Genomic DNA, 26,358 nt, shown 5'->3' with positions numbered 1-26,358 from the left:
CTTTTCCTGTAATTGATATCTAGTCTCATGGCGTTGTGGTCAGAAAAGATACTTGATACAATTTCAATTTTCTTAAATTTGCCAAGGCTTGATTTGTGACCCAAGATATGATCTATCCTGGAGAATGTTCCATGAGCACTTGAGAAAAATGTGTATTCTGTTGTTTTTGGATGGAGTGTCCTATAAATATCAATTAAGTCCATCTTGTTTAATGTATCATTTAAAGCTTGTGTTTCCTTATTTATTTTCATTTTGGATGATCTGTCCATGGGTGAAAGTGGGGTGTTTAAGTCCCCTACTATGAATGTGTTACTGTCAATTTCCCCTTTTATGGCTGTTAGTATTTGCCTTATGTATTGAGGTGCTCCTATGTTGGGTGCATAAATATTTACAATTGTTATATCTTCTTCTTGGATCGATCCCTTGATCATTATGTAGTGTCCTTCTTTGTCTCTTTTAATAGTCCTTATTTTAAAGTCTATTTTGTCTGATATGAGAATTGCTACTCCAGCTTTCTTTTGGTTTCCATTTGCATGGAATATCTTTTTCCATCCCCTTACTTTTAGTCTGTATGTGTCTCTAGGTCTGAAGTGGGTCTCTTGTAGACAGCATATGTAAGGGTCTTGTTTTTGTATCCATTCAGCTAATCTGTGTCTTTTGGTGGGAGCATTTAGTCCATTTACATTTAAGGTAATTATCGATATGTATGTTCCTATTCCCATTTTCTATATTGTTTTGGGTTCGTTATTATAGGTCTTTTCCTTCTCTTGTGTTTCTTGCCTAGAGAAGATCCTTTAGCATTTGTTGTAAAGCTGGTTTGGTGGTGCTGAACTCTCTCAGCTTTTGCTTGTCTGTAAAGGTTTTTATTTCTCCATCAAATCTGAATGAGATCCTTGCTGGGTAGAGTAGTCTTGGTTGCAGGTTTTTCTCCTTCATCACTTTCAGTATGTCCTGCCACTCCCTTCTGGCTTGTAGGGTTTCTGCTGAAAGATCAGCTGTTAACCTTATGGGGATTCCCTTATGTGTTATTTGTTGTTTTTCCCTTGCTGCTTTTAATATGCTTTCTTTGTATTTAATTTTTGACAGTTTGATTAATATGTGTCTTGGCGTATTTCTCCTTGTATTTATCCTGTATGGGACTCTCTGTGCTTCCTGGACTTGATTAACTATTTCCTTTCCCATATTAGGGAAGTTTTCAACTATAATCTCTTCAAATATTTTCTCAGTCCCTTTCTTTTTCTCTTCTTCTTCTGGAACCCCTATAATTCGAATGTTGGTGCGTTTAATGTTGTCCCAGCGGTCTCTGAGACTGTCCTCAGTTCTGTTCATTCTTTTTTCTTTATTCTGCTCTGCAGTAGTTATTTCCACTATTTTATCTTCCAGGTCACTTATCCGTTCTTCTGCCTCAGTTATTCTGCTATTGATCCCATCTAGAGTATTTTTAATTTCATTTATTGTGTTGTTCATCATTGCTTGTTTCATCTTTAGTTCTTCTAGGTCCTTGTTAACTGATTCTTGCATTTTGTCCATTCTATTGTCCATTCTATCTCCAAGATTTCGGATCAACCTTACTATCATTATTCTGAATTCTTTTTCAGGTAGACTGCCTATTTCCTCTTCATTTGTTAGGTTTGGTGCATTTTTATCTTGCTCCTTTATCTGCTGTGTGTTTTTCTGTTTTCTCATTTTGCTTATCTTACTGTGTTTGGGGTCTCCTTTTTGCAGGCTGCAGGTTCGTAGTTCCTCCTGTTTTTGATGTCTGTCTCCAGTGGCTAAGGTTGGTTCAGTGGGTTGTGTAGGCTTCCTGGTGGAGGGGACTAGTGCCTGTGTTGTGGTGGAAGAGGCTGGATCTTGTCTCTCTAGTGGGCAGGTTCACGTCTGGTGGTGTGTATTGGGGTGTCTGTGGCCTTATTATGATTTTAGGCAGCCTCTCTGCTAATGGGTGGGGTTGTGTTCCTGTTTTGCTAGTTGTTTGGCACAGGTTGTCCAGCACTGTGGCTTGCTGGTCGTTGAGTGAAGCTGGGTGCTGGTGTTAAGATGGAGGTCTCTGGGAGATTTTCGCCATTTGATATTATCTGGAGCTGGGAGGTCTCTTGTGAACCAGTGTCTTGAAGTTGGCTCTCCTACCTCAGAGGGAGAGCCCTGCCTCCTGGCTGGAGCACCAAGAGCCTTTCATCCACACGGCTCAGAATAAAAGGGAGAAAAAGTAGAGGGAATTAGTAGACGTATGAGGAAAGAAAGAAGGAAAGGAGGGAAAGAAGGAGGGAAGGAAGGAAGGAAGGAAGGAAGAAAGAAAGAAAGAAGCAAAGAAGGAAAGAAGGCAAGAAGGAACGAAAGGAAGGAGGGAGGGAGGGAGGAAGGAAGGAGGGAAAGAAGTAAAAACAAAAAGAAAGAAGATACAGTAAAAATAAAATAAAGTATAATAAAGTTATTGAATTAAAAAATTCTTAATTAGAACAAAAAAAAAAGGACGGATAGAACCTTAGGACAAATGTTGGAAGCAAAGCTGTACAGACAAAGTCTTACACAGAAGCGTACACATATACCCTCACAAAAAGAGGTAAAGGGGGAAAAATCATAAATCTTGCTGTCAGAGACCACCTCCTCAATTTGGGATAATTCGTTGTCTAAAGGAGGGAAGGAAGGAGGGAAGGAAGGAAGGAAGGAAGGAAGAAAGAAAGAAGCAAGGAAAGAAAGAAGGCAAGAAGGAACAAAAGGAGGGAGGGAGGAAGGAAGGAAGGAGGGAAAGAAGGGAAAACAGAAAGAAGATACAGTAAAAATAAAATAGAGTATAATAAAGTTATTGAATTAAAAAATTCTTAATTAGAGAAAAAAAAAAAAAGGACGGATAGAACCTTAGGACAAATGTTGGAAGCAAAGCTGTACAAAGTCTTACACAGAAGCGTACACATACACCCTCACAAAAAGAGGTAAAGGGGGAAAAATCATAAATCTTGCTGTCAGAGACCACCTCCTCAATTTGGGATAATTCGTTGTCTAAAGGAGGGAAGGAAGGAGGGAAGGAAGGAAGGAAGGAAGGAAGAAAGAAAGAAGCAAGGAAGGAAAGAAGGCAAGAAGGAACGAAAGGAGGGAGGGAGGAAGGAAGGAAGGAGGGAAAGAAGGGAAAACAGAAAGAAGATACAGTAAAAATAAAATAGAGTATAATAAAGTTATTGAATTAAAAAATTCTTAATTAGAAAAAAAAAAAAAAAAGGGACGGATAGAACCTTAGGACAAATGTTGGAAGCAAAGCTATACAGACAACGTCTTACACAGAAGCGTACACATACACCCTCACAAAAAGAGGTAAAGGGGGAAAAATCATAAATCTTGCTGTCAGAGACCACCTCCTCAATTTGGGATGATTCGTTGTCTAAAGGAGGGAAGGAAGGAAAGAAAGAAAGAAAGAAAGGACGAAGGTAAAGTATAATAACGTTCTTAAAATTAAAATTGATTATTAAGAAAAAAAATTTTAAGAAAAAACCATGGACGGATAGAACCTAGGACAAATGGTGGAAGCAAGACTATACAGACAAGATCTCACACAGAAGCATACACATACACATTCACAAAAAGAGGAATAGGGAGAAAAATCATAGATCTTGCTCCCAAAGTCCACCTCCTTAATTTGGGATGATTGGCTGTCTATTCATGTATTCCACAGATGCAGGGTACATCAAGTTGATTGTGGAGCTTTAATCCGCTGCTTCTGAGGCTGCTGGGAGAGATTTCCCTTTCTCTTCTTTGTTCTCACAGCTCCCAGGGGCTCAGCTTTGGATTTGGCCCTGCCTCTGCGTGTAGGTCGCTGGAGGGCGTCTGTTTTTTGCTCAGACAGGACGGGGTTAAAGGAGCCGCTGATTCGGGGGTTCTGGCGTACGGAGGCCGGCGGCGGGGAGGGAGGGGCACGGAATGCGGGGCGGGCCTGCGGCGGCAAAGTCCGGCGTGACTCTGCACCAGCCCGAGGCCCGCCGTGCGCTCTCCCGGGGAAGTCGTCTCCGGATCCCGGGAACCCGGCAGTGGCGGGCTGCACAGGCTCCGCGGAGGAGGGGAGTGGAGAGCGACCTGCGCTCGCGCACAGGCCCCTTGGTGGCGGCAGCAGCAGCCCCAACGTCTCCCGCCCGCCTTGGGGTCCGCGCCTCCAGCCGCGGCTTGCGCCCGTCTCTGGAGTCAGCGCCCTCAAGCAAGAGTAATTTAAAACCATGAAATGGTGCTTAATTCCAAAAAATGCTAAGAGAGGAGTCTTCAGGGACCTTAGAGAGGCCAAAGACCTAGAATGTGCCAGAAATAAAGAAATGTTGAGGGGAGAGCAGGAGTATGAGGCCTAGAACTCTTTTCCCCTTGCTTCGAAGGGCCAGTTTGGAGGGCTGGTGGAAACAATCAAACACACATCACCATGAAGAAAGACCCAAGAGCAAGGTTCTTGTCAGCCTTTATAGATCATGTAAACCATACATCACTTCACGTTTCCAGGCAGTGTTCTAGGATCTGGCACTGAGGAAAGGTATGAAGTATCCTCATCTAAAAGATGCGAATGGTAAATCATTTTCCCTATTTGGACTCTTTCAAGGAAACATAAGTTTCACTGTGGAAACATCCAGTCCTAATATTTACTGTACTTCCAGTAGAAGAGATGAATAACATACCACACTATTGATGATACAGGGAGCTTGAGTTTGAATCGTATTGTCATATAGCAGAGACATCCCCCGACCTCCTCAGCTTGAGACTATACCCCAGTTCCTATTTCTTTTGCTAGAATTATTTTTTTAATCCCTTTTGTCCTCCCTAGTAATTGTAAGTTTTACTGCATATTCCTATCTTGATACTAGTTATCTTCCAAGTCTTAACAGTTATATCTGTACCTTTATTTTATATAGTATTATAATTAAATAACCATGCTCTCACACACACACACACACACACACACACACACACACACACACACACACACACACACACACACACACACACACACACGGTTTTACTTATGTCCTCCAGCTTCCAGTCCTCTTTGTCCCAGTCCTCTTCCAACTTTTGGATCTGGTTGAAAGAATAATGGTCTGAGACTAAAAATCTTAAATTTTCCCTTTCAGCAAATTTTGAGATTTCAAAGCATAGGTTGGAGGTTTAAGATTATATGTTCAGTTACACTCAGTAGCCTGTTTCTCCCTTTTTCCCGTATTACAGCAGTTAAACTAGGTACCCTTTTAGATTAGAAGTCCCTTGAGAGAAGGAATGAGATGTGTCTTAATCACCTGTTGTCCCCAGAACTGGGATGTAAATAATAGTTACCTGACTGAAGAAGCTGTTTGCCAAGGTTATGTAAAATCACTTTATGTCTGGCCATACAAGAAATGGCACCTCTTAAGGCTCTCATCAGCTGTTGACAAGAACTCCCTTAACTGGGAATATATTGCTCTAAAGTTCAACAACAGCAATAACAAAAATCAATGAAGTTCCTGCATTTCAGTTTACTGAGATTTTGCTGCCAGTTATTTCTAGGAATGTCATTTTGACAACTCAGGATGCCAACACTTTAAAATAAGTTGGTCCATTTCTTAAAGTTCATGGGAACTCTAGTATTGTTCCACCACAAGACCATTTCTCAGTAATGGGCTTCTAGCCATGTACTGCAATACAAATATCTGTTGATGTGTCCAATTTTTGCATTTTTAACAACCTGCTTTGACCTTAATTGTTGACTGTATTTAATTAAGTCAAAGACCAGTCTTTTGTCAGATTATCTATATCAGTCTCACCAGTTCTTGGGTGAATCTTTTGTGGTATTCTGATTTTTGTTGTTAGAGGAAAGCTCTGTATTTTCCTGAAATAGTAAAAATTAAACTCTATAATTATAAAATGGTTAAGAGATGGAACAACAGTCAGACTGCCCAAGGTGTCAATCCTGGCAGCTGTGACATTTTCAAAGTTACTTAAGCTCTCTGTTCTTGTTTCAACTTCTATAAAATGGGGGTAATAATAGTACATACTTCATCGGGTTGTAATGAGGTTTAAATGAGTTGATTCATATAAGAGTGTGTGTGACACAAGTGCTTCATAATGTTAGCTGTTATTTTTACAGTATTAAAATATTTTAGGAAAAGGAAGGCACTACAGGTTTTTGCTCCAATTTCCCTGACAAATTTATTTTCTTCAACATTGGTTCAAACTACTCATCTCACTGGAGATTCTGGACTCTCAGAAACCTAAATGATGGCTTTGGCTTTATATAACAATAATAATTCTATTATTAATGTCCAGAGATCAGTACCTGGGAATAATGGGTAAGAATTGAGGTACTGAGCTCATGCTACACACTAGACCCATAACTAACTCCATGCAGCTATATCTGAACCTCCCAATATACTGCCTGTCTTTGTGAAGATGGGTTAGAGGTGTGAAGATTGAGCCCACAGGTCGAATACATCAGTACCTAGAGGTTAGGGGACAGGATCCATATGCACTCTTATTCAAACTTCCAAATGTGTCAAATGGCAAAAGTTTCGGGAAATTATTATTCAGCTCTCACTCTGCAGACATCAGAGGTACTCATCTTGATCACCCATATTTTTAGGAAGGAGGGAGAAAAGATAGTCTTTGGTGTCATCTCTATAGGTGTGGAGCTGTTGAGATGGCCTTGCTGGCTGCAGTTTAGGTGAGTTCCGCCAAGTAGTATGCTGTGACCCCAAGAGGGAGCCAGTGCTGGAAGGGAGAAAGTAGGGACTAGCAAGTGTGTGCTTGCACAGAGTCACTGAGAGGAATAGCAAATAGCCCAAAGGATTTCAAAGTTAGGTGTGATTCAAGCTGGAAGCTTGAATATCCAAGGCAGAGAGATAGCCAAGCAGTGGATTTGGTCCTAGCAAGAAGGCCCCCAAGTCATGGCCTTTCTGAGCATTGTTTGCTTTGGTCAAGATAATCCACACTCTTGAAACATGACTCAAGCTTGCCTTTAAGGGCTTAAGCTAAAGAATGTATACTGTCAGAGACAGGAAAAATATCAGGACTTCAGAAAAGCAGGCTCAAAAAAGGTCAAACGTTGGTCCCAACAGGAAAACCTAAAGGTAATCAGGAAATCAAGATAGAACCATGTCATACCCAGAAAACCCAGCAGAGATCCATGGAAGGCCAGCCTTGTGTGGCACAGATGCTCAGGGTTCATCCCTTACAATAGATCTACAACTGTATGCCTCTCAGTGTGGACCACAGTAACTACAAATCAGAAGACAGGAACTAGATTATAACAACATGCCCACTCTCACCACTTTCATTCAACATAGTTTTAGAAGTCCTAGCCACAGCAATCAGAGAAGAAAAACAAATAAAAGGAATCTAAATTAGAAAGGAAGAAGTAAAACTGTCACTGTTTTGTGGGTGATATGGTACTATACCTAGAAAATCCTAAAGATGCCACCAGAAAACTGCTAGAGCTCATCAATGAATTTGATAAGGTTGCAGGATACAAAATTAATATACAGAAATCTGTTGCATTTCTCTACACCAACAATGAAATATCAGAATGATAAATTAAGGCAACAATCCCATTTACCATAGCATCAAAGAGAATAAAATACCTAGGAATAAAACTACCTAAGGAGGCAAAAGACCTGTACTCCGAAAACTGTAAGATGCTGATGAAAGAAACTGAAGATGACACAAACAGATTGAAAGATATACCATGTTCTTGGATTGGAAGAATCAATATTGTTAAAATGACTATGCTACCCAAGGCAATCTACAGATTCAGTGCAATCCCTATCAAATTACAATGGCATTTTTCATAGAAATAAAACAATTTTAAAATTCGTATGGAAACACAAAAGACCCTGAATAGCCAAAACAATCTTAAGAAAGAAGAACAGAGCTGGAGGAATCACACTCCCTGACTTCAGACTATACTACAAAGTTACAGTAGTCAAAACAGTATGATACTGGCACAAAAACAGACACATGGATCAATGGAACAGGGTAGAAAGCCCAGAAATAAGCCCATGCACCTATCATCAATTAATCTATGACAAAGGAGGCAAGAATATACAATGAGAAAAAACAGTCTCTTCAATAAGTGGTGCTGGGAAAACTGGACAGCTACATGTAAAAAAATAAAATTAGAACATTCTCAAACACCATATACAAAAATAAGCTCAAAATGGATTAAAGAGCTAAATGTAAGGCCATATACTATAAAACTCCTAGAGGAAAATATAGGCAGAACACTCTTTGAAGTGTGTTGCACACTTGAATAAATTGCAGCAGTATGTTTTGGCTCTATCTCCTAGAGTAATGTAAGCAAAAGCAAAAATAAACAAATGGGACCTAATGAAACTTAAAAGCTTTTGCACAGCAAAGGAAACCATAAACGTAACAGAAAGACAACCTACAGAATGGGGGAAAATATTTGCAAACGATGCTACCAACAAGGGATTAATTTCCAAAATATACAAACGGCTTATATAGCTCAATGTCAAAAAAAAAAAAACCCAATCAAAAAATGGGCAGAAGACCTAACAGACATTTCTCCAAAGAAGACATACAGATGGCCAAGAGACACACAAAAAGATTCTCAAAATTGCTAATTATTAGAGAAATGCAAATCAAAACTACGATGAGGTATAACCTGACACTGGTCAGAATGGCCATCATCAAAAAATCTACAAGCAATAAATGCTGAAGAGGATGTGGAGAAAAGGAAAGCCTCCTACACTGTTGCTGGGAATATAAATTAGTACAGCCACTATGGAGAAGAGTATGGAGGTTCCTTAAAAAACTAAAAATAGAGCTACCATATAATCCAGCAATCCTCCTCCTGGGCATACATTTGGAGAAAACCATAATTTGAAAAGATATGTACACCCCAGTTTCATTGCAGCATTATTTACAATAGCCGAGACATGGAAGCAACCCAAATGTCTATTGACAGATGAATGAATAAAGAAGATGTGGTACATATATACAATGGAATATTAATTCAGTTGCAAAAAAGAATGAAATAATGCAATTTGCAGCAACATGGATGGACATAGAAATTATCATACTAAGTGAAATAAGTCAGATAGAGAAAGACAAATATCATATGATATCACTTGTATATGAAATCTAAAAAAGTGATACAAATGAACTTATTTACAAAACAGAAACAGACTCACGTACTTAGAATTCTAACACATTTATGGTTACCAAAGGGGTAATGTAGGGGAGAGGGATAAATTAGAAGTTTGGGATTAACAGGTACACACTACTATGTATAAAATAGATAAACAACAAGGACCTACTGTATAGCACAGGGAACTTTATTCAGTATCTTGTAATAACCTGTAATGGAAAAGAATCTGAGAAAGAATATATATATATATACACGTGTGTGTGTGTGTGTGTGTGTGTGTGTGTATTTGAATCACTTTGCTGTACACCTGAAACATTGTAGACCAACTAGACTTCAATTTTTAAAAAAAGATTGTAACAACACACTACCATGTGTAACATCATGTGGTAGGCAGAATAATGCCCCCCAAAGATGTCCACTCTCTAGTGCCTGGAACCTTGTGAATATGTTAGGTCACATGGAGATGGGGAATTAAGTTTGCAGATGCAATTAAGTTTGCTAATCAGCTGACCTTGTGATGGGGAGATTATCCTGGATTATCTGGGTGGGCCCAATCTAATCACATGAATTATTAAAAGTGGAAGGAGAAGAGGCAGAAGAGTGTCAGAGAGATATGTGAAAAGACCCCACTCACCATTGAAGACCTTGAAAGAGGGAAAGGGTCCAGGAACCAAGGAATGCCAGCAGTCTCTAGAAGCAGGAAAAGAAAGGCAGGGAAATGGATTCTTGTCTGTAGCCTCCAGAAAGGAATGTAGCCCTACAAACAGATTTTAGCCCCGTGAGACCTGTATCAGAATTCTGATTTACAGAATTTTATATATATATATATATATTTTAATATCTTTATTGGAGTGTAATTGCTTTACAATGGTGTGTTCGTTTCTGCTTTATAACAAAGTGAATCAGTTATACATATGTTCCTATATCTCTTCCTTCTTGTCTCCCTCCCTATCCCACCCCTCTAGGTGGTCACAAAGCACCAAGCTGATCTCCCTGTGCTATGCGGCTGCTTCCCACTAGCTATCAATTTTACATTTGGTAGTATATATATGTCCATGCCACTCTTTTACTTCCCCCTCCCCATGTCCTCAAGTCCAATCTCTATGTCTGCATCTTTATTCCTGTCCTGCCCCTGGGTTCTTCAGAACCTTGGACCTAGAGTCTGTCATACAGAGTGAAGTAAGTCAGAAAGAGAAAAACAAATACCGTATGCTAACAAAAATATATGGAATCTAAAAAAAAAAAAATGGTTTTGTGTTATTTTAAGTCACTAAGTTTGTGGCGATTTGTTGCAGTAGCTGTAGAAAACTAATACACAGTACAGATAAGGAAATGCTTAATCTAGATTGTGTTTGATTGTAGAATCAACAAGCCCTCAGTTTGTCCCAAGTGATATTTCTTTTATGTATGAAAGTCGACTACTCTTTGAAGAATACAAACAGTACCTTGAAGAGGGAGAGCAGGCAGGGTTGTAGGGTGGAGAATGTGTGTTCATCTTTTTATTCCCTGGAGCCGGACTCAAGATAGGGACCAGGACCCAAGCCCAGATCATGGCTGCTCTAGACTGTTCTCAATTTCCATTCAGAAATTTTAAGCTCTGCTCCTGGTCATATATTGGTCTCTAACAAGAATTAATATCCCTCTCTCTGTCTGGGCAAGCAGGAAACTGGTATTCTGGATTCAGATAGTGGTAAAAAAAAACAATTTTTTTCTTTTTTCTTTTTAAATTTTTGGCTGCATTGGGCCTTCATTGCTATGCGCGGGCTTTTCTCTAGTTGCCGCGAGTGGGGGCTACTCTTCATTTCAGTGAGTGGGCTTCTCACTGTTGTGGCTTCTCACTGTTGTGGCTTCTCTTGTTGCGGAGCATGGGTTCTAGGCGCACGGGCTTCAGTAGCTGAGGCTCGTGGGCTCTAGATCGCAGGCTCAGTAGTTGTGGCACAAGGGCTTAGTTGGTCTGCAGTATGTGGGATCTTCCCCAACCGGGGCTCGAACCCATGTCCCCTGCATTGGCAGGTGGATTCTTAACCACTGAGCCAACAGGGAAGCCCAAGAAAAACAAATTCTTTACTGAAACATGTTGGAACAAGTGTACCATCCTATCACTTTATTAAATGTTTCTAATTAGCAGAGTTTATCAGTAATTCACATGGCCATCATCTCGAAGTTTAAAATACTTTAGATCATCACAGTGCTATAATTCCCATCAGCATACCCCAGCCTTGGTTATGAGAGTGGCACATGAATCACAGTAGATTTTTTTAACCCCAGTCAGGAACCTGGGGCCTTGGTTAAAGGGTGAAAGTACCGAACCCTGAGGGCAGGAATGATCCCCAAGGGCAGAGAGCAAAAGCCCAAGCTCCCTGCTGAGGGAGATTTAGCCAGAGCTTTGCCTGGGGCCATTCTAGCACCTGAGTTCAAAGCAAAACCACCTTCTGGGCATTTCACTGGCAGGTTAAGACTGGATTGCATTTCCTTTTAGTCAAGGGAAGGCATTGTTCTGATTCAGGCATTGTTCTTCAAATGTCACACCTGACAAGGTTGTATCTATAAACTTTTGGTTACCACTTTAAGAATTTGAGGTTGAAAGATGAGTGCGTGAAAATCTTTTGACAGAACATTTAACCCACTGACTTCTTTCACCGTCTCTTGACCTGGTTTTTCTCCTATTCATTTTTGATACCTACTGCCAATTCCAATTCGGTTTCTCTGGGGACAGTTTTTTGTTCTAAACCATTAGCGTTCTCCATAAACATAAATCACTGAAGATTTTACCATAGATTAGTTAAAGCCTAACATATCTCAGATTATTTTCCCTAGTCTGAATAAATTGTTTCAAAGGCACAGCACAGAGAATGGAAGGCTTTAAAAAAAATTTTTTTTTCAAGGAGCAAGAAATAAAAAAAAAAAGGAATTCAAACAATTTGCCACAGTTGTGTTTTTCTTTAGCAGTTTTTTGTTTTAGCTGTAATAAAGCAGACCCTGAGAGTCCACATAACCTTGATCTTAAGCATCCAAGTGGTGAGGGGATGGAAATGAGGACGTGATACTAAAGAGGAACAGAATAGACATTAGGAACAGTCAGCTCGAAAATTTTGTTATCCAGAGCCCCACTGTGCTGTTCCGCCTTTTTCAACGTGATGAAAAAATAATTCAGTGCCTAGACTAGACCGTATCTGTCCTGAATGATATTACAAGCCCTCTCTGCAAAGAATGACACCACTCCATAGGTTATGTGGCTGTTCTTAAGCTGTATAGGGACCAGGAGTGAAGCAGAGGGAGATCTGTATGTATCATATCGATATTGATATCAATATTGATATATTGATTAGATATAGATGGAAGGAAGGAAGGGAGGAAAGAGAAGGGGGAGAAAGAAGGGAAAAGAGAGAGGGAAAGAAAGAGAGAAAGAAATATCAGCTAAACTGTGAAAAAACATAACCTGGGAGTCTGTAAATAATGTGTACATGTGTGCATCTAATGCCCCCTTGAAAGTAGGAGCCTTCCTTACAAAGGATGGTTGGGGAAGCATCCATCTTGCTTGAGCTTAGTTCCACTTCTGACATTTTTAGTATGTAGTATTTAGTTTTTCCACATGTTTTCTTTGAACAATATTTTTTGCCATTTGAAGTTTCTAAAGAATTCAAATGTTACATCAATAAAATAAAATAAAAAGTGGGCAAGCTGTGTAAAAGAAAAGCTTGCCACCATAAAGCTATATTGGTGACAAATTCTGTTTCAGGGAAGTGCGTACAAATGGGCACTCTGTTTCGGGGGAGTCTGGCAGGTTTGGGAGAGCTCATCCTCACTGAGAAGGAGTTCAGTTGCTCCTAAGTTTACCCCTTTTTACAGAGAAATGAAATGCTGCTAGCTGGATTGGCATGAGATTCCTGACCTTGTCAAACTCCAGCCAATGTCTCCTTTCCCTGAGTTAGGGCAGAGAGCGAGGATACCACCCTCTGTCTGTCTGCTGAGCAGGAAGACACTGAGTCTGCTCAGGAATTACTTTACCGATGCAGTTATTTCTCGTCATATGTGTATGTATGGAGCGTCAAGTGAATACAAATATACTCCTAAATATGAATGATATAAAATAAATAGTAAATAACCACTCAAACATCTAGACCAGGGCTCCCTGTTTTACAAATAAAGTAGCTTGGCACAAGGAGCCACACGGAAAAGTGCTGGCAAGATAATAATTGGTCTTTGCTCCGAGTGTTACCATGGCTAAAGCAGATTTGCTGGGAGAACGATGATAGGCGTACTGTTCATAGGCTGTGGAGAAAGACGATATTTTCTTCTATTAAGGTCCTGTGTCTGAAATGCAATATAGATTTTAGCGCTTGAAAATGTTGCCTGACTCAAGAGCTCTCCTGCAATTTTCAAAGTTTGTGACCTGCCAGCATGTTTGGTTTTGCGTTTATTGAAATATTCATTAAAACAATGTGTCTATTGAAACTCAAAGAAGTTACTTAAAAGAAGTAAATCTTCACAAAAACTTTAATAGGACCGAATTGACTCATGTCTTTATTTTTACCTGAAGTAGAACTTATTCTATATGTAAGTAACCATATGTAAATTAATAAGGTAAATATATTCATAGTCATATATACACATATATACTCTTAAAAGGAATATGTACCTTTTAAGAGCATATAAAATGTTTGGCTAACAGATAGCCAAGTTAAAATATCAAGCCAAAAACCAACTTAAAATATCAAGCCAAAAAAAAAAGGTTGGATTTTTTTTGGGAAATGTGTATAAAACCAAATATACATATATTTATTTATAATTAATCTCATTAATTCCCATTTCACACATTTATAATTTATAATTACTCTTATGTTCTTGGCACTGCATATAAGGTGAAATTCTGGTTAGGTAAAGTACTGATGTAAACAAAAGAAATATTTATATATATAAAAGCTAGCAGTTTCTAAGCATCAGTTTAGTAGTAGCTCATGTACTCAATAAATGTCTAATTATAAACAACAAGCACTTTCAAGATTCTGTAAGTGTTCTTAGTAAAAATAAAAATATTCTAAAGTAATTTCGAGCCTTCCGTGGCAGCCCAGTGGTTAAGACTCTGTGCTTCCACTGCAGGGGGCACAGGTTCAATCCCTGGTCGGGAAACTAAGATCCCACATGCCGCGCTGCATGGCCAAAAAAAAAAAGAAAAGAGTGAAATCTTAAACTCTAATATAAAGTAATTTCATGTGCATCCTTATTGTTGATAAGTAAAGGGTAATAGTGTATGTGGTGTTAAAAGCATAGATTCCAAAGCTAGACTACCTGAATTCAAATCCTGTTTCACCACTTGTGGGCTTTGCATGACCTTGAGCAAGCTATTTGAAGATTCTGTGCTTCAGCTTCCTTTTTTCCTATACATAAAAAAGAAAATAATGTTGGGGTCGGTGGAGAAACAATGAATGACAACCCTCTGTTCCCCCTCTGCAGTGGACTGAATGTTTATGTCTCCCCAAGATTCACAGGTTAAAACCCTAATCCCAGTATGATAGTATTAGCAGCTGGGGCCTTTGGGAGGTGATTAGGTTCTGAGGGCGGAGCCCCCGTGAATGGGATTCATGACCTTATAAGAAGAGGCCGCAGGGCTAGCTAGCTGTCTTTCCGCCATGTGAGGGAGGATACAACGAGAAGTCAGCCATCTGCAGTTCAGAAGAGGGTGCTCACCAAACCCACCATACTGGTGCTCTCATCTCAGACTTCTAGCCTCCAGAACTGTGGGACCCTCCCAAGCTCTGAACCAACTAAGAGAGAGAAGAGCTGGCAGATGGAGACCAAATATACCCTTTAGGATGAGAAGGCTTAGGTTGAAGAAATGACTCTGGGTCTCTCAGCCAAAAGGACTTCCTAATCTGCACCCCCAGAATCAAACATACTTGTCTTCCTACTTCTGGGCATCACTGGAAAGTCAAGCCCACCCTGTGTAAAATGTACAGCACAGAAGAGTGGAGTATATTCTTCATGTGGGCAAACTGCTCCTAAGGTAAGGAGAGGAAGGGGCTGGGCTGGTATGCAGAATACCTCTCCTCCACGTATTCCTCAGGGGACTCACGCCGTCTCAGTGGGAAGGAAGAAAGAATGGGATGGGGAGTGAAGGGTATTTCAGGAAAAATCCCTGTTTCTAGAAACTAGAGAAGCCGGGAAGTAGTGCTCTCATGTTTGTCTTTGAGAATTAAATGAGATGATGTATGTGCAGTGTGCCCCACTCATGGTGAGCGTTTAATAAATGTTAGCTATTTATTATGGTGTGTACTGTTATTAACTATGTCATATCAAGATTTCATGGCGTCTGACTGGATCCAAGATAGATATCAAAAGCCATCTACTAGCATTCTAGAGATCAGAACTATATTGTATTTTTAAGTTCTACATTCTGATTTGTAATTATATTTGGCTAGTAACCCTCAAAATTTGGGCACGTTAGCAAGGTACATTGTACTTAGTTAAATGTTTTTCCTCATATTCCGGAAAAGCTTTTTCTCCACTACGTAGCTCTTAAGTACAGGTGTGGGTGGGCTCCTGATTCTCCCCTTTCTATTAAACCCGATGGTGTGGGTTTCACACCAGCTGATTGAGCACAAGGTACACGTGGATGCATGGCGCCCTTTACTCGGGCAATTAGGGCTGAGCGTCTGTGCAGAGAAGCTTCTCTCATCCCACACAACTTTCTAATTCTCCTCTTTTGAGAGCCCGTTGTTTATTTAAATGTTCTCTTTCTCCTCTTTCTAAGGGATGTTGTATCTTTTGTGTTATGACCCCAAGTTAAATGCTCATAAAATTATACTGGGTTTAAAACCAAAACTGATCAGGAGACAATTTGTTTTCTCCACTGGACTCTAAACCACAGTACTTTGTCCTGGATTGTCTAGCAACCCAGTTCTCCAGAGGTAAACTGAGGTATAAATACAGTACCTTTTCCAGACGTATGAATACTAGGGTTCAGTTTTGTTGGCCGTGTGCTAATGAAGAAACTGTAGGAATGCTTCGTGTCTCTCCTTTACCAGGTGTTTAGAGTAAAAATCCTCCTGTGAAAGTTCCCCCTCCATAGCCTGGCAGCTCTGCTGGCATCAATTTCTTCAATTACTATATGCCTGAATAATTGATAAAGTGAACTCAGGTTCATTGTTTTCACCACGTTCCCTCTGAGTGCTTCAGCAACGTGAGGCAGTTTATAATGCTTTTTGTGCAACAGTGCATATAGACTTTTAAAAGAATGAATTTAGACCTTCCCTTCCTGTCCAAAAAATAAGCCGTTCTCAGGTTTGCAATGTTGAAAGTCCTGATTAGGATAGTTGGTTCAGCAATATCAGCAGGCCCAAGTGACCCAAATCATAGACCCCCCACCCCCACCCCGCCATTGCTTTTTTCCTCTTGCTTCATTTCCCTTTGGAGAAAGACCCAATTAAAAACAGTTGTGGATTTTTCTGAGGCTGTTTCTTTCACAGAGGTTATATTCAGCTCTTTGGCAAAGAAAAATGCCAGGGCAATTAGTGGCTCTAGGGAACCACTAGCTGTTTGTGTACTATTTCAGAAGAACCCATTGTGGGCAGCCTCTACATAGAGGTTCCTTTTAGAATGTGAATGCTTCCTAGCCATTTGGAATATGCTTAAAATTAAAATCAACAGTGCTGCCCTCACAAAGGTGCCTTGATTGTATATTCTAGATTAGAAGATGTCATGGCAGCGTTCCGTAAGGACATAGGTTTCTTTTCATCATTATTCTCTGCTCACTTCCAGCTTGTGAGCTCTTGTTTCTCTTTAATATTCAAGAATGTTCTCTGATGTACTTCTGGAAAAACTACTGCTTAAATGAAGGAATATATAACTGCGAGTAACTTAGTCATTTTCTAGGTGACATTCTAATAAGGAACCGTTTTTGGATAATAGCCCAGTTGGAACTAATTCTCCACTATCCCTCCCAGTCAGGAAATAGCATGTCCAAGTTAATCAGATGTTCTGGTGCCTTGTATACGCTAATGTTTAGTATAGTGGTGGTGCTGCGTCTTACAGGATGATCAATTTGTAAAGAATTAGAAATAATTATAAAGCCAACAGGAATATTATTTCATCCTTTGTTGACTGAGGCATTAGCCTAGCATCTTGCAGGTACTTCTTAGTCAGGATTACAAACAGCTGTTAGTTTCTAGCGGCTCTACAAATCGTGCAGGTTAGTGAGGTTCTGGTTAATAGGATGCCAGAAAACAGAATTTATAATAGCACTCAAGCATTAATGCAGAATGTAATAACCATACCTTTCCTGAGAAACCAACAGAGCCTAAACTATCTTAATGGTTTAAATTAATCTTTAATACACTATAACTTTGGGGAGGGGGCTTTGCCTTTCAAAAATAAAACAGCCAAGTTGGGGAAGTTCGGATAGGGTGAGAAGAAAATGTATATTTGATAATACATTGTCAGAAAATAAAATTTGTTATGCAGTGGCCATCTAGAAGCACAGCTTTCAAAAAGATAGGATATATTTATTTAAAAATTGGATTTTAATCACAGACTTCACTTAACAAAGTTTTGAAAGCTTTTAAATGCAATTGAGTTTCATTTTTTATTATCCTACTACAGAACCATTCAGATTTTCAAAACATGAATTTTTTTAAAAGATCAGATCTTTCACCTTAAGAGACAGCCAACAAGAAGGGGGTGGAGAATGCAGTACAAATTCCAGTGCCTTCTGGCCTGAAGGACACCTGGAGTCCACCTGTGAGTGGGGGACCTAAACCTTTTTCCCTGGGAGGCCAAAACCCGACCTTGTTATCAGCCCAGGTTTTATCTTAAGATTCCTCTGGGGCTTCCCTGGTGGCTCAGTGGTTGAGAGTCTGCCTGCCGATGCAGGGGACACGGGTTCGTGCCCCGGTCCGGGAAGATCCCACATGCCACGGAGCGGCTGGGCCCGTGAGCCATGGCCGCTGAGCCTGTGGGTCCGGAGCCTGTGCTCCGCAACGGGAGAGGCCACAACAGTGAAAGGCCCACGTACCGCAAAAGAAAAAAAAAAAAAGATTCCTCTGAACAGCCAACTCCCTTAGACCATATTGAAAATAAAAATTGCACTTCAAAAATTCTATTTTTGTTACTTTCAGCAAAAATACCCATTGCGTAAAATGAAGCACAATGGGGTATATTATATCCTCTATCTTCCCAGATTCTTCACTTAAAATTTGATTAAGGAAATCATATACTTTGAAGATAGGGAATAATGAATTGCCATTCATAGTCTCCTGTGGTTTTAGCTTCAGAGTGTGAATTCTGCCTCTGCTTTTTTTATTCCAGTATGTAATTCAGAGTTTCCAGAAATGAAAATTTTTAAGATAGTCTACCCTCAGTGCATAAAGACTTTGAGAAAAGATGTCTTTGTTGATGTCAGCATTCCACAAACATCCTATTCCAGTGGAATTGTCCTATGATGTCCAATAACCTGTCTGAACTTGAGTCACTTGGTGATGTCTATTAAGTTTAGCTAAAACTATGTTACCATGCTCCAAATGATTCCCATTCATTAAAAAAAAAAATTGATTTTCCTTTTTAAGTAATATTGTCATAAATAAAAATTATGTTAAAAAGCATTTAGAATATTTTAGAAGATATTCCATGTAACATAGCTTCCTTAGAGGTGATTTTTCTGAAATACGGTTTAGATTTAAAAATCTGGGTCTTCCCAAATAAAATGAATTTTCACTCATGGAAACCACATGTTTTTTAAAATACAAAGATGATTACTACTAGAAATGCCTTGGAGAGCATGTTGGTACTGAATGCTAGAAACTACAGAAGGAATGGGAATTTGAAGTATTTTCAAATCATCAGCTCCACTTTTTCTAATCTCCCAAGTACTTGTAATCTGTCGTCAAGTTATAAAAAAATTGCCTCTGTTAAATGTTATCGAAGTATGAATCCATATTTAACTAGATTGGTGACCTTTGCTAGTTGTGATGTTGACTTCTGTAAACTATATTTTAGAGTATACTGTCTAGGTGCTATAATTTGTCTTTTTGTTTCATTCAGTTTCTGATTCAAAAGTATTTTATTGCCAACTATCTACAAGGCACTCTTTTAGGTGCTATAAATATGATGATTTAACTTAATATGACTTAGCTTAATATGATGATTCTTTCCTCAGAAAGCTTATAGTCTATAATTGAGATAATGCTTATAAATAAATAACTGTAACACATGTAAAACAACAACAATAAGAACTTTAAGATCAATGCAGTCAACAGCTATGTGAGTTCAGAGAAGGGCAATAATGTAGTTCAAGGAGAATTTGAGATGGCTCACTCTGTGGAGAATGTTGCTTTTGACTGAATGTTAAATGTTAAGAGTAGAGTATTGGGCTTCCCTGGTGCCGCAGTGGTTGAGAGTTCGCCTGCCGATGCAGGGGACACGGGTTTGTGCCCCGGTCCGGGAAGATCCCACATGCCGCGGAGCGGCTGGGCCCGTGAGCCATGGCCGCTGAGCCTGCGCGTCCGGAGCCTGTGCTCCGCAACGGGAGAGGCCACAACGGTGAGAGGCCCGCGTACCGCCAAAAAAAAAAAAAAAGAGTAGAGTATTTAGGGACAGTAGTGGCAAATTCTCCAGGCAAAAGAGAAAACAGAGATCCAAAAACTTGGTGCATGGACAGGGGATCATGTGTATTTCAACCCACATGAAGTGGAGAGTATAAAGGGGAAGAGGACTGGAAACTAAGTAGGGGCTGGACCGTGGATCCTTGAATACCTAGCTGAGTGTCTGAGTGTTCTTCAGTACCAGTGGGAACCAGCAAGACATCTTGAGCGTGAGCAGTAATGTGTGATGTGAAATACAGTGAGGATGAACAGAAGGCAGAGGGAAGTTAGGGTTCCTTTTGAGAGATAATGAAGGCTTAAAGTAGGAGTGCCTATGCGGAGATATTGCACAGGTAGGTAAGAGAAGCATGGCAACATTTGTGATGTGGGGCAAAGAAAAGAGAGGACTTAAGTGTGACCCAAAGTTTTGAACTATCATCCTGTAAAATAACAAGGAATCCTAAATCAGAGTTCTCCCAGGCAGTCTTCCTTCCTGTCACCCCTCTTGGTATCTGTCTCCTCCAGACCTGTCTTGTAGAGCTGTGCTCCTGTTAAAAAGTAAGATAGTAGTTGTCTACTTCTGGATTGTTCAGTGAGTTGCAGTGAGGTAAGAGTTGTGTGGGACTTGCTCCTGCCAGCTTCAGGGATTGTTTGCCTCCGACAGTCACAGAACTCTAACTGGGTTGTGCCATGCAAGTCTTCTTTAGTTACATGCCCTGGAAACAATGACCTGCTGGGATGCATAGCCCCTGCCTGCCTCACAGCATCAACACGATCTCTTTCTCCACCCCCATCACTAATCTCCTGGTAGTTTCTGAAATACACCAAGCCTCTTTCCCACATCGGGGCCTTTGCCCATGCTCTTGCTTGAGACATCTTTCCCATCTGTTTCACATGTCTAGTGCTTTGCCTGTTTTTGGCCTTAGCTTAAATGTCATCCCCTCAAGAGGCCTTACCTGATCATTTTCTCTAAAGAAGGTCCCACCCGCTATTCTCTGAGCCCTTTGTTTCTTTCTTGCCTATTACTTATTACAACTTAGAATTATTTTATTTGCATGCTTACTCATTTTTTGCCTCCTTTCCTGACAGAACGTAAAGTCTATGATAACATAAACCATGTCTCTTTTCTTGACAGAACGTAAAGTCTGTGATAACATAAACCATGTCTCTTTACTTGATGGCACCAAGAACTGTGTCTGGTACTCCTTAGGAGACACTCGATAAGCAGTTGTTGAATTAATGTGTGAACTACCTGTTCAGAATGCTCTGTGCAACCTAACACTGTCATCATTTACCCTCAAATAATTGGATTAAATGTAAAGAGAGTAGCAACAAAAGCCTTCAAATTAACAGATTCTTATTGAAAAGTATTCGTATGATTCACATGGTGATATTTGGGAAATAGAACATAAGTAGTCTCCTTAAATTCCTGAATTTCCATAAAAGCTCTGTGGTGCCACACTGCATTACCATGATTTTCGGCCTTTTAAAAAATGAAATAGAACGGAGAATAGACTAGAAAATATCAGAGTGCATTGCATGTGGTAAGTGTAGTTTCAAGAAACTTTTTAGTGTGTATGTTGGAGGTCACAATATGAAACTATTTTTTACTGTGACTCCAAGTCAATATATGCTCTGGTATTTTCCATGTTATCCTAATCCCCAACCTGGCTGCTGTTATAGCTCTTCAGAGCCATCATTGAATTGTCATTCTGCAGTGTTAGGATTGCCTGTGGCCTATTTGCAGTGGAAGCCTTCTCACAAATGCACTCAAATTCAATTTTTTTTTTAGTATTTTCTTATTGATCAACATACCTTAACCTCTCTTACAATGCTCAGTCCCACTGAAAAGAGTGTTCCCAGAGCCCCTTTCACTGCAGAGTGCTGGGCTGCTATTAAGTTAACCAGGAAAAAATCACTCAGGGTTGGACAGCAGTAAGATTTGCTGGTTTTGACATCAAGAATTTGGACAATGATTTGACACATAGTAGCTATATTTGCTAAAATGGAATTTATGTAACTCCTTTTCTCTTTTTTTCCTCTCTCTCTAAGCTGCCTGCCTTGTGCTTGGCTGTATGATTTTCCCTGATGGCTGGGATTCAGATGAAGTAAAACGGATGTGTGGAGAAAAGACAGACAAGTACACTCTTGGGGCTTGTTCAGTCCGCTGGGCTTACATCCTGGCTATCATTGGGATTTTGGATGCCCTCATCCTCTCGTTTCTGGCATTCGTGCTTGGTAACCGACAAGACAGCTTGATGGCAGAGGAACTGAAGGCAGAAAACAAAGGTAAGATTGCTTTGGGGAACTCTTACCTGGACACCTCAAACACAAAAAATGACACTCTGCATTCTTTCCCGTCTGGTAGCAGTGCATCCCCTCTGGGTCTAATTTGCTGCATTTAAAAAAATTGGAGTATAGTTGATTTACAGTGTTGTGTTAATTTCTGCTGTACAGCAAAGTGATTCAGTTATACATATATCTGCATTCTTTTTCATATTGTTTTCCGTTATGGTTTATTGCGGGATGTTGAATATAGTTCCCTGTGCTATACAGTAGGACCTTGTTTGCCAAGGGGGAGGAGGGTTGGGGAAGATGGATTGGGAGTTTGGGACTAGCAGATACTGCATCTTTTAATGGTGTCTAGTTCACAGACTTTTCCCAGACTCAAGACATTTACACAATTAAAATAGTGTATTCTTATGTTTACCTTTCTGAGGCTTTCTGAATCCATGGCTATGAAACAACAACTTTTTTGGGGGGGGTGGGTGTGGGGAGGCGCTACTTGGCCAAACAGCAAGTGCTTTCTCGCCACGTATTCAGCTATTTTCCAGGTGGAAATAAATGCCTGGGGAGTCTTTGAGAATCATCTATAAGCGTCTTTGTTAAACTGCTCACCATCAATATACTTGAATTCAGACTCAACCTCTCAGAAAGAGGTAGAGATACTGGCCACAAATAGTTACAGTTAGATATTTCAGTGTTTACCTAATTAGCTGAATTTTAAAATGTGTTATCTGGGTAATCAAAAGTCTTCAAATTTCTCTTCAAAAAGAAAATGCCTTCTGTAACACACACACAAACTAGGATAGAAAATAGGACATTGACTAGTGAATGATACATGAATATTCTAGTGTGCCAGTAAGAGCTAGCAAGTCGTTATTCAAGATAAATCTTTTAATTTTCTTTCCACATTTCTAAAACAATTTCTTGGGATAGAATTTTACTGTCTCTGTTTTGTTAAAGCCTTAGGTTCATTAAATTGTTTTGTCTTTATGTTATCTTTAATACTTTGGACTTGTATCATCACCTTCAACTAAGTGGCTCCTTCTTCTAGCTTTTATTCCTAATTAAAAACTAAATCCATCTTTGAATTATGAAATTTAGTTTATTTCAAGTAGTGTTTACTTGAAAAACTTCACTGCCTCAACATGCCTCAAATATAAGCATACATTAGTATCTACGTGAATGTCACATGTAACGATAGTGTAGCAAGCTTTATACTTAGAGCATCACAATTTATGCTCATAAGCCATGAACTATAAAGAGATGAATAGAGAAGTCCGGGAGAGGAGCAGTCACCCGCGAGCCCTTTATTGCTCTGATTTATAGACAGAATACATATTAGTTTACTTGGGTCTATCAAAAATATTCTAAACACAAAAATAATCCTTTCATAGGGGAATAGTGCTGAACTTCCTAAAAACATGACTACCTCCCTCTGAGTTGCCTTTTCTAGATGCTGATTACACTTATAAAGCATGTTGCAGGTTTAAAGTGCTTTCACATGCACTCATTAATTTGGTGCCCTTGGCTATTGTCTTTGTGTCTTGTTGGATGTACACAGACGGGTCTCTGTCCTGTTAACTTCACTTCACATTTAATAGTAGAGATGTCTCAATATTAGAATAAATTACCTTTCCCTAGAGAATGAATTAAAGAAAACTACTTTGTTCTGCAAATGCTTGATTCTCACCACCACCCAGAATTCTATTTATTCACTGTACAATTCAAAGTTATATTGAGAACCTTTAACTTTCCAGATATCCTTTGACCACATAAAAGAAGAAGAAAATTCAGAAGAAAAAAATAACAAAGCCAGGAATGTTTTCACTTGGCCACTGAGAATTCTAACTCACAATCACACATACAACTGAGAATTCTCCTGAATTCATACTTCAGGACGGAACAGGCAGGATTATAGAATAATAATCAACAGTTTCCAAGATGGGTCTTTTCTACCAGCTGATTCAGTTAAATGTGGATGTCTGATCCCTTCTGTCTAGGTCTTTATTAAAGAAAGCATCATTTTCTACTCAATGATATATTGGAAACACCTTGTAAAAGCATTAATGAGAAAGAAGATTAAAATAGGCCAATATAAGGTTTAGGGACTATCTGTGAATAATTTTTCTGTGTTCATCATCTTCTCCATTTGAACGTATCATATTTGGATGTATTCTAGAGTTTCTTCCATCTGGTTCTGAAGGACTAAAATCAGTAGCAGTTCATCTGTATCAAATCAGATAGATCTAATAAAGCAGCAGAGAACACCAGGCCATATTGATGAAACATTTCAATTCTACCACATTTTTATTTCACAATTGAAATTGCTTTTCCTGGAACTCTGAGAATGTATCAACAGTTCTATTACCCAGGCACTTCTGATCCATAAACAATAGGGTGTTGTAAAAATCAGAGCAAGGTTTTCTAAGCCTTGTATAAAATGTAATCAAACCTGCATGTTTCTGAGAAACGGTAGGAGATTTACAGTTGTAGAGAGTAGCCGTTATTGTTTGTTATTATTTAAACACTTGTTCATTGTTAAAACTTGCAAAAACTTAGGTTGTTTGAGGGAAAACCAATCAGTGGTTTGTTTGTATGTTTGTGTATGAACATAGTTTCACTAACCAGTAGTTTAATGGCTTTGAAGTGCATGCAGTAACCAAAACTAAATACATCATTGTTACCTTCTCTCAGATTTCACTTCCCTGAGGATCTGTAAGAATAAGTTGTAATTGTGAAATTGGTTTTATATAGGTACTTTGCATGGCTACGTTAATATAAATTTTCCCTTATTGAAACATTGTTTTTCACTATCAATTTTTTTTTTTTTACTGATAAAACTAACGTGATGTCCTGTGATAGCTAAGGCCTCCTTTGGGTTCCAGGGCAATGCAATGAAACAAGAGGCAAATCTAGCTCATGGAATTTTGGAAGATGTTATAAACTACGTGATGCCTTCTGGTATCATGGAAGCAGATAATACCATAACTCAAGCTTTGACTCAGAAGAGGAAATAGGTTATGATATAGGTTATATCACCACCCACACTGTAGTATCTTTTACAGTCTTCCAGTTTTATGGCCTGTCAATCATCCTAACAACCTACATCTTATAACAAGTAGCAGGACCATTATAGAAAGAATAAACCTGCAAATGTGGCATATGCCCCCAGTTCGAAGAAGTTTGTCCTGAAAGGTCTCATTATTGTTTCTTCTTAATGTGGCTTTTGTAATCTAATAATACAATTGTGCTGTATATCTAGAAAAGCCACCAAATGAGTTCAGTACAATAAGATATTGCTTAGATCCATAAGTCTTTCCCAGCAACCACCCCAATGGTCAAAACAAGAATCACTGTTACAGCCTATATCAGAGAAGGGAAGGGAATGCAGCTCTAATTGTTGCCTTTACTCCACTTACAGAGTCTTAGGGTGAAAGGTGCTCCATAGGATGCTCCAGAGCCATAAATTAACTGTCACAAAGGTGCTATTCAAAGGGAAAACAGGGAGATCCACAGATGAACATCTCCACCTCTGTCTCTTAAGATAAATGTCCAGTGAACTCACCTCAATCCCCTTTTCATGTTCCCATACCACACCTCCCACAGCATTTCATAAGGTCCTCCTTTTCCAAGAGTGTAAATATAATTTGAAAGAGGTCTAAGCTGAAATTTATCATAAATTGTGAAATGGCAAAATCTGAATAAAGGAGTTTTAACATTGTTTCACCAAACTGAAAGCAACAACTTTGATGATGCAAGTGTTGTCTTAGGGCAGACTTCTGTAAGAGAGAAAGTTAATCATCTATGGCGCTCTAACAAACAAAAAAACAAATAAAAAACAGCCCCACTGAAAAACAAAGAGGAGTGAAAACTCTAAATATCCAACTGACTTTATACAGGAGTCGGCATATGCGAGAAAACTCAACTGCATCCCCTGCATGTTGAGGGGAGCCAGCCCTGCAGGCTGTGTGCTGTCCCTGGATCTGGGGCTAGTAGCAGACAGGCAGGTGTTCATTCTTGTTTTGGGCGTTGGGCAGCATGATTTCTAAATGAGCCAACAACCGTCGGCATTTAACCTTGATATGCTGCTTAAGTGCATATTTTAACACACTGAACTGTGAAGTCAATTTCATTATGTAAAATTAAAGTTTCATCCAGATAAAAAGGATTTGAAATGAAAGCTTCATTTTCAGTTTCTTTCATTAATTGTGAAAGGATAAATAATTACATTTTCAAGAGCTCCTATGCCACAAATATCTCTTTCCTTGTCAGACACCATTCATAAAGAGGTCTATTTCTGCGTTTATGTGTATGGTCTTTGGAATTGCTTATCAGATAATTGGGGCCTCTCCTGAGCAGATTTAAAGTCACTTTGTCTTCTAGCACTTTAACTTCAAA

General features: G+C 39.4%; 1 protein-coding gene across 1 annotated transcript in view; it reads left to right on the top strand.

The window, feature by feature from the left end:
* Nucleotides 1-26,358, top strand: part of LHFPL3 (LHFPL tetraspan subfamily member 3) — a 534,512-nt gene that overhangs the window by 347,433 nt on the left and 160,721 nt on the right. Inside the window, exon 2 of the mRNA XM_060020284.1 lies at nt 21,727-21,963. Within this exon, the coding sequence (XP_059876267.1) occupies nt 21,727-21,963 (237 nt within the window). The remainder of the gene's footprint in view (nt 1-21,726; nt 21,964-26,358) is intronic.

The sequence above is a fragment of the Delphinus delphis genome, chromosome 9 (genome assembly GCF_949987515.2).
Source record: "Delphinus delphis chromosome 9, mDelDel1.2, whole genome shotgun sequence".
In the NCBI taxonomy this organism is placed as follows: Eukaryota; Metazoa; Chordata; class Mammalia; order Artiodactyla; family Delphinidae; genus Delphinus; species Delphinus delphis.
Note: the sequence above shows the minus strand (reverse complement) of the source record. Positions and strands in the feature narration are given on the sequence as shown.